The sequence below is a fragment of the Callorhinus ursinus genome, unplaced genomic scaffold (genome assembly GCF_003265705.2).
Source record: "Callorhinus ursinus isolate GAN/ISIS: 27379988/994484 unplaced genomic scaffold, GSC_fseal_2.0 scaffold44, whole genome shotgun sequence".
Taxonomy (NCBI): Eukaryota; Metazoa; Chordata; class Mammalia; order Carnivora; family Otariidae; genus Callorhinus; species Callorhinus ursinus.
Genome location: NW_027397106.1, coordinates 4,646,173 through 4,659,660, shown reverse-complemented (window position 1 = coordinate 4,659,660; position 13,488 = coordinate 4,646,173). Strand labels below are relative to the sequence as shown.

At 40.3% G+C, this 13,488-nt stretch overlaps 1 protein-coding gene across 3 annotated transcripts in view; it reads right to left on the bottom strand.

Annotated features, from left to right (window-relative positions):
* LIMA1 (LIM domain and actin binding 1) overlaps window positions 1–13,488 on the bottom strand; it is a 93,019-nt gene that overhangs the window by 14,708 nt on the left and 64,823 nt on the right. For all 3 annotated transcript variants that reach the window (XM_025883374.2, XM_025883376.2, XM_025883375.2), the window contains exons 5-7: window positions 5,978–6,062; window positions 4,954–5,102; window positions 2,180–2,287 (exon numbers count right to left, since the gene is read on the bottom strand). In XM_025883374.2, the coding sequence (XP_025739159.1) occupies window positions 2,180–2,287; window positions 4,954–5,102; window positions 5,978–6,062 (342 nt within the window). The remainder of the gene's footprint in view (window positions 1–2,179; window positions 2,288–4,953; window positions 5,103–5,977; window positions 6,063–13,488) is intronic.

The following is a 13,488-nucleotide window of genomic DNA, read 5'->3' as shown; positions in this document are numbered from 1 at the left end:
ACTTATGACCCTGAGATCAAGACCTGAACTGAGACCAAGTTGGACACTTAACCAGCTGAGCCACCCAGGCGCCCCTACTCTCTTTTCATTACAGGAATTCTGACATGGCATAGAACAAACCAGTATAATAACAGCCAACATTTACTCAGTGTTTAGTATGTGCCAGATATTGGAATGATCACTCTACATACATTATTTCATTTAATGATAGGAAAGAAATTAAAAGCTCTTCAATTCTTGTTAATTAGTAGGTGCATCCATCGCAGGATATTCCTCTCTCACCTCTAATTTTGGTCACCTTGAACCTGCAGGGTAAACTTACTGCCAATCATGACATCATTGCACGTGCCCAACCAGCTGACCTCACTGCAGGAGCCGCCAGGAGAGAGCACGTGAGATTTTGCTTGAACATTGTATTAAAGGAAAGCGCAAATTTATTTACAAGAGGAGAAAGGGAAGAACAATACCTTGACAAAATATTCTATTTCAGGCAAGTTTATCCTAGCATTAATGTCCCTTTGTAACAAGCTGAAGTTCAAATAGTTCTTGGGTATCGGTTAACAAAAGCTAGGCAAATAGATGAAAGGATAATTGAAGCTCTGAAAAATTTTACGAATTTGAAGGCAGCCCCAGCTTTATGAACCTGCAGTATGTACCTTAAGACTATGTACTGTCTTTATCTCCTTTCCTCCCCGCCCACTCCTCAACTCATGGTTTAGTTGCACAGATGCCCTTTTAGGCTGTAATTACAGTGTTCTGATACTCCAGTTCAACTCAGAGGTCCAGTTTCAAATCAGTGTGAAGATAATCAAGAAAGAAACACAAAATTAGATTAGGGACAATCCAGGTATTATTTTCTAGATGATCATTTCTGAAACTATGCTCCTAGGATAGATGAGGAGATTTCAATGCTGGGAATATTTTTCTCTTAAGTTTCTTTTTTATAGTATGTAACATTTTAACTCAGTTCTTCTTCTTTTTTTTTTTTAAAGATTTTATATTTAAGTAATCTGTACACCCAACGTGGAGCTTGAACTCACAACCCCACAATCAAGAGTCACACACTTCACTGACTAAGCCAGCAAGGCACCCTAACTCAGTTTACTCTTTTTTTTTTTTTTAATATTTTATTTATTTATTTGACAGAGAGAGACACAGCGAGAGCAGGAACACAAGCAGGGGGAGTGGGAGAGGGAGAAGCAGGCTTCCCGCCGAGCAGGGAGCCCGATGCGGGGCTTGATCCCAGGACCCTGAGATCATGATCTGAGCCGTAGGCAGACACTTTTTTTTTTTTAAATGTTTTATTTATTTATTCATGAGAGTGAGAGAGAGAGAGAGAGAGAGAGGCAGAGGGAGAAGCAGGCTTCCCACTGAGCAGGGAGCCTGATGTGGGACTCGATCCCAGGACCCTGGGATCATGACCTGAGCCAAAGGCAGACGCTCAACCATCTGAGCCACCCAGGCGCCCCGTAGGCAGACACTTAACGACTGAGTCACCCAGGCGCCCCCTCAGTTTATTCTCAAGACACAATCTCCCACTTAAAAATGGGAAAACCAGGTAGTCTAATAAGAGAATTCACCTGATACATGGCATGTGACTCATGGGACTAATGCGTGAGCCCACTGTTGCCAGGACATATGTAATTTATTGGATGATTTTATGATTATGAAACACATGGCTGCCAAGTATTTTGTCTTATTATTTCAACATATACTTGCAATATGTTTTTGTAAAATAAAGAGATCTAATTTTTCTGGAACATGAGGAATAGCATGGAGGAATTAGGAGAAGGAAGGGAAAGATGAAGGGGCAGAATTGGAGGGGGAGACGAACCATGAGACTATGGACTCCGAGAAACAAACTGAGGGAATTCAAGGAATTCCTTGAAGATATCATCTCTAATCAAAACAGATTTTTAAAAATCACTTTAGCTCTACATCCTCTGAGCATCTGCCGAGCAAAAGAATTTTCCAGTGAAGGTTCATTATTTGGTCAGCTATAAGTCGCAAAGTTCCCCAACTGAAATTATGTGACCTGCAAAAATGACAATCTGTCCTGGCAGCTGTTACCAAATTCCCAGACACTCTGCAGCCTAGAGTGAGAGTGGTTTCTAATTTTAAGCATCTAATTTAGAACACATGCTTCCTTGGCAACTGGACATCAGATTTTTCAACCCACCTTCTCTCCAACCTGATGGGAGATGCAGACCTCAGGATCTGGGGGCACATTCTCCTTTTGCTCCAATTTATGAGTTCTGATTTCACCGCCATTGGCTCTCAAGTCATTCTACAAAATAAAAATAAATCTGTGAACTAAAATAAAAAAAGCTTACTATTCTGTGCTCTTCATAGCACATCCATTAAATAAATTTGGAACGGTAAAAGAAAAGTTCTTTTAAGAAGCCTCGGGTCAAATCAACCCCCTAATTCTCACAAGCAAAACCCATTGACTAGTGAAATGACAAAAGCGGCTTTGTGGACACACACCTCAGAGTTAAATATTTGTACACTAGTCTAAAACTGGATGCTCATTAGAATACAGGCATATCAACACAGACACACAGAGAAACCACCCCCAGCATACAATGTTCTTGTGATTCACTCCTCTAGCAGCAGAGCTTGTGGGAATGCAAAGCCTGTGAGTTTTATCAGAAAAGACCATTCTGGAGCAGGGGAAAGGAGATGCCAAGTGCCAATAATCAAGAAAATATACTGACCATATATATAAATGCTCGGCCTGGAAAGAGAGACAGGGATGATGCATACATATAAAAACTGAAATTATATTTAATGATACCATAAAACAACCTTTTTTTTGGTGAGACTTTCAAAAACATGCTTCTTTTTGCATAAAACTCAGACATTGTACTAAAGACATACCTTATTCTACTTTCTCAGAACAGAATCTCCACATAAAAAAGCAGGCATTAATACTGTCATAAGGAGTAAGCATAATCACATTTTTTTTCCTTGCAAAGAACACTTGGGGCAAAATACTAAAATTAACTTTATCTACTAGATCCAAAATCAATATAGTGGTAGATGAATATGGACATTTCCTACCTTTAGTTTGCTATCTTTCTGAAAGTCTGGTACCTTTCTGTTCTCTGTGATTCTTTAGGCAGGGCGAGAAAACAAGCCATGTATGGCCACAGGGCCAGGGTTAAGTGTGCTGACTGAGGTGTGGGATCCCAGACTAAGGGACAAGGCTCTGGAGGAGCATCGGTGAGGGGGAGCAGGCAGCGAGTGCTGCAGAACACAACAGGACAGCTGAAGGACTCACTCCTGACCCCAACTTGAAGCCTGGCCTCCAGAATCACGCCAGAGCGTGTGCTCCTTGTTACAGCCATCCTCTGTAAGGGGCCTGAGAAATTCTTTTGGGATGAGATAAAATGTACTTTTTACAAGAATTCCTAAAGACTTTTCAACTCTTAAAATTTACAGAGCAGGAGAACTGCAATGCTGAAACTCTATTAGGAGTTTAAAAAAAAAAGTCACTGAACAGGTTTTTCCACTTAGGGAGTCACCTGGTTGGAATGTTTATAGCAGGAGGGCACAGAGAAGCAGCAAAATCTTGAAACAAGGGAAATAAGCTCCAAAGATCACCTGTTTGCTCTACCTCCTGACCTCCTTCTAAGAGAAGTCTAACTTCGCTGACTTTCATGCTGTCGGTGAATAATCAGCCTGTGGTGTTTCACTTTACGACTGAGTTATACACATCATCTCTTCTTAAAACCACAGCGAAAACTCAGGACAAAATTATTCATTGCCCAGACTTAGTCCACCAATAAGTACTATTGGAGAATGCATACTTAATAATGTGAGGAAAAGAAGGCTCAACTCCTGGAATACAAGTTATGATTTCTAATAGGTACTCGTTTCAGTCTGCCTGGGAACAAATAAAAATCAATACTATCTTCCAACAAAAACATAGGACACCTAGAGATTCGCGGCTTGTATTCTGAAATCTCAGAAGGAACAAATGTTTGAGAGATCCATATCTATGTATATGTAGAGTGTTTATATGCATGTGTATGTATGAATAAATGGTATTTAAAAGGTATCTTTGGTTAAGCAGTTCTGTAGTGTCAGCCTGCCAGGTAAGCCTAGGAAAATCTAAAATGGAAAGACCCTCCATTTGATTTAGAATATCACATTTTTATGCTTACTGAGCATGTCATCTTCCTATTACTTCTCCCTCCCCTTTATCTCTCCATTATTCTATTTCTTTAGAAAATCATTACATCATAAGAAGTAAGGATTAAGTAGGCCATATATTGTATGATTCATTTATATAAAATGTCCAGAATAGGTAAGTCCATAAAGACAGAAAGCAGATTAGTGGTTGCCAAGGGATGAGGGGAGGGGAACTAGTGACTGCACAGGTATGGGGTTTCTTTTTGGGGTGATGGAAATGTTCTGGAATTAGACAGTGATGACGGTGGCATGACCTTATGAATACACTAAAAATCACTGAATTACATGTGAAAGTGGTCATTTTACATCATGTGAATTCTATATCAAGAAAAAACTGCAAGAAACCTCCCCATCCCACATTAATGTCGAATATATCCTATATTTCTTGCCAGTATTCTCTCCTCCTTTCCTCAAAAACAAAAACAAGTGTTTCTGTTAAAACTAACAGACTATAACTTTTTTAGCAACAACAACAACAAAATTAAGCAGAAGAGGCAGGAACACTCTCCATGATGTTACTGGATGATAACATCACCAACGAAGGAGTGGGGTGGGAATGAGGACTAGGAAAGCAAAGTCAAGATTAGAACATGATAAGGATTCTGAATGAAGCTAGGGTAGGATTTACGTGGAAGGAGAATGGCTAGGGACCAGGGAGAGAGCAGGGCTCTCCGGTCAGGGTCTGGGAGACATCTCTTGTCTCCGTGTTCAGTGACCACTGGCTGGATGAGTGAATGGATGATGCAGAACACATACTGTGGAGCTGCTGGAGTTGCTCTGCTTGGACACAGCTGCCTGGTACTTGGCCATTCGATCCTTTATGGAGGTTTCTGACAGGCGCGGTAAGTCCAGATTTCGCCTGCTCTCGCTTTTCTCTGCGTTGAACGTAGAAGATGTCGACTCACCTGGAAACACACAAATAATGTGTTCTATCAGAAGATAAAATGTGATTTGAATGGTTTCAAGATTCTAAATTTGGGGGGCGCCTGGGTGGCTCAGTCGTTAAGCGTCTGCCTTCGGCTCAGGTCATGATCCTGGGGTCCTGGGATCGAGCCCCGCATCGGGCTCCCTGCTTGGTGGGAAGCCTGCTTCTCCCTCTCCCACTCCCCCTGCTTGTGTTCCCTTTCTCGCTGTGTCTCTCTCAAGTACATAAATAAAATCTTAAAAAAAAAAAAAGAAAAGTTTCTAAATTTGGGGCTGTTGGAATCAGATGTAATCCATTTCTTCTATGAAGGTGTATACAAAGAAGGAAATCAGGAATATAACTGTCACTTAGTAGGTAATAGTTACTCACTTTCCCAACTTTAAAAGGAGAACCTTTAGCATAAATGAGTATTATATATTTAAACATTTCGGCTTACTTAACATTGGAAAAAACTAGATCTCAGTGCCATTTTAATTTGCATTTCTTTACCAGGAGGCTGATGATTTTCCTGTTAATTTTATTTTTTGTTTTGTGAAATGCCTGTATAGGCCCCCTTCCAAACATAATAATTATGCTCTCAAGGTGTTATGTTACCATCGGTAATACAGGATAACCAATCTTGACAGAGGACACTGCCACCTACCCATGGCAGCCCTCAAGCCCCAGATGAACTTAGAGCCAAAACTGTGGGCAGTCTTCCCTCGTCATCCCACAAGGGGACCCCTGGGCTGTCACAAATATAGTTTCTTTTAATTTGTGCCACTCTTCCTCTAAAAGCATCGGCTTTGAGGCCAAAAGGTACTGCTACTAATAAGTACTTCCTAGGGAACCTCACACACACGGAATGCTGCTTACCTGGGCCTATTTCCAAATCATCCAGAGAATAGCTGTTTTCAGAGATCCTCCTTCCACCTGCACTCCGACTTTGGGACCGAAGAATCTGTTCGGGAAAATAAAATTCAGCCATAAGCTTTACATGGAAGGTGGGAAATCCTGATGAATGTTCAGAGAAGAGGTCTGCAAATTTCCTTTATTAATAAAATCCACAAGACATTAGATTTTGTATCAGTTTTTACATTCCACAGAATGTGTTTTTAGCATTATAAATATGAAGCACTACATATTCACAGGTGCCCAGGCAGAAATAAGTAACTCTATAGAGGTAATTCTCTCTGGTAATAATCACTGCCTAACCAGCTTAACCAGAGAACTAAGCACTTTAACCAGCCATGGAGGGGAATCCTCATGTCCCAGACGACAGGGACATGTCTCCCTGAACGTCAAGTCCGGATGACAGTTATCTGCCGTTTGTTTCCCTTTTCCCTCCCACTTCATCCCCGCTGTTACAGCCTTGGTTCACATCTTTATCTTTTCCCTGGACTATTGTATTACATTTCTAATTGGTTCCTCTCTACCTTCCAATCAAGTCTCTATGATGCTGCCATTATCCCACATCATGTAATTATTCCCCAATATAAAGCTATATTACTCACTTGTTCAAAATGCTTGGAAAATTCCTATAATCATTCCCTGAACTAAATCTAAAGTGCTTAGTATGTTACAGAAGACCAGTTCTACATCTAGTCCCTACTACCCCTCCCTGAGTATTCCCTTCCATCCCTTACCTTCTAGTAAAAGCAAACTTCTGGGAGGTCCATGAGCTTGTAAATGAGTTCCCTTCCCCCATCCCCCTTTCATCCTTCTATTTGTTCTTTCAAGACTCAGTGGAGGCTGAGCAACATTCTCTCTGTGAAGTCCACCTTAGCTCTCCTACATAAATCTAAGTAGTCCTTCCTCTGTTTCCAAGGTACCTGGTCACACTTACACTACAATGCTTATTGTGTGTCCCTCTACTGGACTGGAAGCCTGCTGAAGGCAGGGACCATGTTTTTGTTTTTAAATAGAAACATGGATGGTACAGATTTTTTGAATAAATTATTTTGTGAGTCCTGTAAACTACTACATTTATATCTCTCATATCTAGGGTAGATCTCTAATTAAAGTTACAAATTATAATTTTTAAGACTGGAAAAGTAACTTAAGAGAAGGCCATTTAGTATCACAGAAAGTTCCCAGAAAATAGTACACAGAGTATGTCATGTTTATTCAGCTTGTAATGAGAGCCTTCAATCAGATCTTATCATTCAAATCTCAATTTATTTCCAGATAACTTGAAGTGCAAAAGATATCTGAAATCCAGTAGAACAGAAGAGTAAAACACTTAGCACCCTTCTGAACTCAACATTAGCAAATAGTTATTAAACCTGTTAAGTTCAATGGACTAATCAACTCAACAGTAAAGTTTAAGACTGAACTTTTTCAAGTCCTCCCCCACCCCCCCACCCCCCAAGAGAGAAAACATGCCACTTCAGAAATCAGAGCCAAGGCCTGGTTTGTTTGTACCATACCAACAATAGTTTCTTGCAAATTCAATATACATTTCATATAATTTATCTCCAGTCAGCTTTGCTAATTACATTATTAACTGATAAAAAAATAAAATAAGCTGTAGCAACTCTAACCTTGCCACATTATGCTCAGGTCAGGGCACCAACATCAACCACATCCACATGACTCACATGATGCAACAAACTCTTGCTCTGAGAGCAGCCCCCCATCTAGAAATGAAGATCACCAGCCAAAACAAAAAGATAAATGACAGGACACCCTCCCCATCCACATTTTTTTATTTTCAAAACATTTTTCATTTGCAGATAATTAAAGTAAAGGAAATTCCAAAGACTTATTCCAAATGCTGCTTGACTGTAGGATGATTACTATAAAAATTAAGAATTTTCTGGGCTCAAAAAAGGGAGAAAGCCAAGAAATACGTTTTTGTTTTTTTGTAACCAAAGGAGAACGGGTTCTGCATCCTTAATAATGAAGCAATATTTCAAATATTTACATTCTGTTAAAGGTAAAGTTCAGCTATGATTCCAAGAGTATGCGTTATGTGTCACAACCTGCAGATAGCTCGGTCTTCTGTCTGTACTTGTAGTCAAATCCCTCTCTGTCTCATGCAGAGTCCCTGCACTGGCATTATTGGGAGCAAGCCCATTTAGAACCAGAATATATGCCTTGCTAGGGCAGAGGCTTACTTTCGTTTTATTTATTTATTTTTAAAGATTTTTATTTATTTATTTGACAGAGAGAGGGAACACAAGCAGGGGGAGTGGGAGAGGGAGAAGCAGGCTCCCCGCTGAGCAGGGAGCTGAAGCAGGGCTCGATCCCAGGACCCTGGGATCATGACCTGAGCCAAAGGCAGACGCTTAACTACTGAGCCACCCAGGCGCCCCTTACTTTGGTTTTAGATACATAAAATTCTCCATCTTTGCTAGCTTTCAATTTAAACCTTCAGGTTAAATAAAGTTAAGAGCCTTTTTCTTTTTTAAAGCCTTCTGGTACATGAGGGCATCAGGACTCCAAATTCGTTTCTTCCAAGTACTAAAAAAGTGAATGTGCAAAGCCATTTGGTCTTCAAGAAAAACAGAAATGTCTCTGGAAATCAAAGTTATACTGACACTGGTTCTGAGGAAGAACACAGCTCTGAGATGGGAGATCTTTTAATGAGATCCCAGATGAAGCACTAAGCATTTCTTTCAATACTGGTTCACCTCCAAATCACTCAAATATTAAGAATAACAAGAACTCGGACTACATCAATAACTAATGATGTAATGTATGGTGATTAACATAACAATAAAAAATAAAAAAAAAAAGAAGAATAACAAGAACTCGGGCGCTTGGGCGGCTCAGTCGTTAAGCGTCTGCCTTCAGCTCAGGTCATGATCCCAGGGTCCTGGGATCGAGCCCCGCATCGGGCTCCCTGCTCAGTGGGAAGCCTGCTTCTCCCTCTCCCACTCCCCCTGCTTGTGTTCCCTCTCTTGCTGTCTCTCTCTCTCTGTTGAAAAATAAATAAAATCTTAAAAAAAAAAAAGAATAACAAGAACTCAAATGCATTTACAATGAATTTTGTGATCCTCATTTTACAAGTGGTAATCTGAGGTACAGGAAGAAGGAGGAGTTTCCTCTAATATTTCTCAAGGAAGTAGAAGAACACAAAAAGAAAAAAAACAAACAGGAATTCTTATACTGAAATACTCTTCTGTAACACATTTTTATCACATTTCAGCCCTGTTTACTCAGATGCCTGAGGGAGCCTGTTAAGAGAAAAGACAAGACACTTCAAGACTTTCTGGAATTTCCTAAGACTTGGCCTCACCCCACCCCACAAGTCCTCCTTCCTGTCAGCTGACTGTAATAACTCTCATTAGTGGGACAGCCCCTTGCAATACTCTCTGAGAATCCATAAACTAAATGCATCAACACATACCAATAAGAGAAAAGAGTTTAGAGCCTTTCGCCAGTAGTCTGTAGAATTTCTTTCCTCTGCAAAATTATCTTTTCTTTCTTTTTAAGATTTTATTTATTTATTTGAGAGAGAGAGAGAGAGAGAGAGCAGAAGAGGGGGGGCACGGGCACAGGGAGAGGAAGAGCAGGGAGCCAGATGCAGGGCTCAATCCCAAGACCCTGAGATCATGACCTGAGCCAAAGGCAGACTGTTAACCGACTGAGCCACCCAGGAGCCCCTCTGGAGAATTTTCTTAAAGGAATAAAGTAAGTGAGGTCCCAAATATCAAGTAAAAAGCAGGATTTCCTGTCCCCCCTAATTTTTAGGAAAAATTCTGTCTAAAAGTTGATTCTCAATACCTTAATTTACCTCATACCTCTCTCAGCCACTTCCTTCAACCTTTCAACTTTGACCTTCCTTCTGACTCTCATCCCTCCAAAGTCAAGGGTAGAGGATGACCTTTAGGGAAAATGGGACTTTGCTGAACTGTGCACAGGGTGTAGATAAAACCTAGCCTTAATTTCTCAAAGTACTGAAAGACAACATTTCCTTCTCCAGGTAGAAGAAAACAGAAAAAAATGGAGCTCTTTTAAGTAAAATAATACATATAGAAGGAGCTCTTTATATCCAGCTTGTGGGATTTCTTTATATTTTCTGTATTTCTAAGCATTCTATAAAAATTATGTGTTACACTTAAAATTAGGAAAAAAAGAAAAGAAAGGATGGGGCACCTGGGTGGCTCAGTCAGTTAAGTGTCTGCCTTCGGCTCAGGTCATGATTTTAGGATCCTGGGATCCAGTCCCATCGGGCTCCCCGCTCAGCAAGGAGTCGGCCTCTCCCTCTGCCCCTCCCCCTGCTTGTGCTCTCTCTCTCTCTTTCTCTCTAAAATAAATAAAATCTTAAAAAAGAAAGGAGAGGCAATACATCATATTTATTAATACAAATAGATAAAAATGATAAAAACCAAATGCTGAGAAGGTGCTGGAAAATTAAATATGTCCTTAAGATTGCGCTACTGTTATAAAGTAGTATAATTTTTTTTAAAGTTTTTCTATTAAGATTTTATTTATTTATTTGAGAGAGAGAATGAGATAGAGAGAGAGCATGAGAAGGGGGAGGGTCAGAGGGAGAAGCAGACTCCCTGCTGAGCAGGAAGCCCGACGCGGGACTCGATCCCAGGACTCCAGGATCATGACCTGAGCCGAAGGCAGTCGCTTAACCAACTGAGCCACCCAGGCACCCCAAATGGTATAATTTTTGAGAACCAGCTGAAAATATATAAGAACATGGTTTTTTGGTTTTTTTTAAAGATTTTTTTATGTATTCACTTGAGAGAGAGATAGGGAGAGAGAGGGAGAGCAAGAGCAGGGGGGAGGGGCAGAGGGAAAGGGAGAAGCAGACTTTGCGCTAAGCAGGGAGCCCGATGTGGGGCTTGATCCCAGGACTCTGGGATCATGACCTGAGCCCAAGGCAGACACAACAGACTGAGCCACCCAGGCACCCACAGAAGAACGTTTAATGAATTATGGCTTTTGATCATGAGAACATCACTTCAGTAATATTGCCCTTCCCCCCAAATAACTAAAAACAAAATGTTTCTTAGCTAAGATGCTTAGAGCTTTTTATTAGATTAGAAAAATATCTAATTACTGGGGCATGATTAAACCATAATGAAATACTATACTGCCATAAAAGGATAACCACATGAACTGGGAAAATACACAGAAAGGTCTATATAAAAAAGACCAAACAAAAGATAAAGCACACAAAAAGAGTGAGCACACAGGGACGATAACCATGTAAAAACGAATTATGCAATGATAGGATATCATTGTGCACAGTTGTTTTATTCTTTTTTCCTGGTGGAAGTTACTGGTTTTTCCTGGTTTACTTGGCTTTTTCTTTTCTTTTCTGGTTTACTGTGTGTGGCAGGGGAGGGAGGAGGGTCAAGCTTCTAACTCAAGGGTTTTAGTACAAATCTCTTGCATTCCAATGTATTTCTTCTCTTCACTGCCCTGATGCTTTTAATTCATTTATAAGACTATAAAATGTGGAAAGAGGGAAGACAGAGAGCTAAAGTCTTTGAGAATACGATTGTTGATATGTTTAAAAATTTTCCCAGTTTCCTTAGATTTCAGATAAGGAAGGCCATGGCCAGTTGTTTTTACCTAATACACAGTTATTACAATATTAATGAAGACACTGTTACATGGTAGAGACAGGGTATTAAACAATTTCAGTCCTTGTTCTGGTATTAATTAACCAATCACATTGGGCATGTCAGTTAACTTCTCTGACCTCAGTTGTTTCCACCTGTAAATTAGGAATTTTTTTTTTTTAAGATTTTATTTATTTGACAGAGAGAAACATAGCAAGAGAGGGAACACAAGCAGGGGGAGTGGGAGAGGGAGAAGCAGGCTTCCCGCTGAGCAGGGAGCCCGATGCGGGGCTCGATCCCAGGACCCCAGGATCATGACCTGAGCCGAAGGCAGATGCTTAACAACTGAGCCACCCAGGCGCCCCTAAATTAGGGATTTTAATATCCTGTCTGAGGATATTAAATAATAATAAATAACCTTACAGTCCTGTACAGTTTTTAGGATTTATGTCAAAGATATTGATAGGGATTTTTCACTCATTGTAACTCACTGATGAGTTAGAAGACTAGAGGAAATGACTAATATATTCATCTGGATATACACCCCTATGTTGTCTAATCCAGGAGTGAGTCTGATTCCAGAAAGATAAAGGTGGTCATATTTGAGAGGGTAAGTGAAGTCTTTCTGGCCACTCCAAACTCTAATGGAGCCAAACTTGCTTACAGAATGTTCTAGTCATCTGACATTTCTTTTCTTTGTTTGTTTTCTTTCTTTTTTCTTTCTTTCTTTCAGATTTTATTTATTTGAGAAAGAGAGAGAACGAGTGGTGGGGAGCAGCAGAGGGAGAGAGAGAGAAGCAGAAGCCCAATGCGGGGCTCAATCCTAGGACCCAGAGATCATGACCTGAGCCCAAGGCAGAGGCTTAACCAACTAAGCCACCCAGGCGCCACTCTGACATTTCTTTTTAACATGTTTTTGTTTTGGTTTTGTTTTTAACTTTTCAACATGTTTTATTGTAATGAAACCAGCTAAAAACCAATAAGTAGTTAAGTTGGCCTGAAAGTAAACAGAAGAGACATGACTGGTCTCCAGTTGGTACATCAAGAGCAGCCATTTCGGGCAACAAACAGTGAGAAATATCAGAATTCCTTGACCCGCAGCTCTACACCTGGATCCATTATTACCTTACCAGAAAAGACAAAAGAATTACTCAGTTACTAATTAAGGGTAAATAAAATTTAATTTATACTGGTATGACGTCTTTACCAGAAATGATCTGCTAGAGACAGGTCAGTCAAAATAACACTAACAGCAGTGTACTTACATTTTAAAATTATAGAAGAAGCTATAAATCATGGATGAATATAATAAATCATCAAAAAAAATTACTTTTAGGGCCCCTGGGTGGCTCAGTTGTTAAGTGTCTGCCTTCGGCTCACGTTATGATCCCAGGGTTCTGGGATCGAGCCCCGCATCAGGCTCCCTGCTCAGCGGGAAGCCTGCTTCTCCCTCTCCCACTCCCCCTGCTTGTGTTCCCTCTCTCGCTGTGTCTCTCTCTGTCAAAATAAATAAATAAATAAATAAAATCTTAAAAAAAAAAGCTTTTAGCAGGATATATGAAAAAGATGGCATTGATAGAAAAATCAAAGACAATTATTGTGTTTATTTAACAAAACCAGTTACTGTATCCATATTTAAAGCTCTAGTAATGTATCTATTGGATGTTTAATGTTGGGTCAATTTAAGATTTATGATTTGCTGATAAGCAAACTAAAGATATACTCTCCTACATTAAGATGAATATATTAGGGGTGCCTGGGTGGGTCAGTCAGTTCAGCATCTGACTTTGGCTCAGGTCGTGATCTCAGAGTCCTGGGACAAGCCCCACATCCCAGGAGTCCCACATCCCAGGGCCT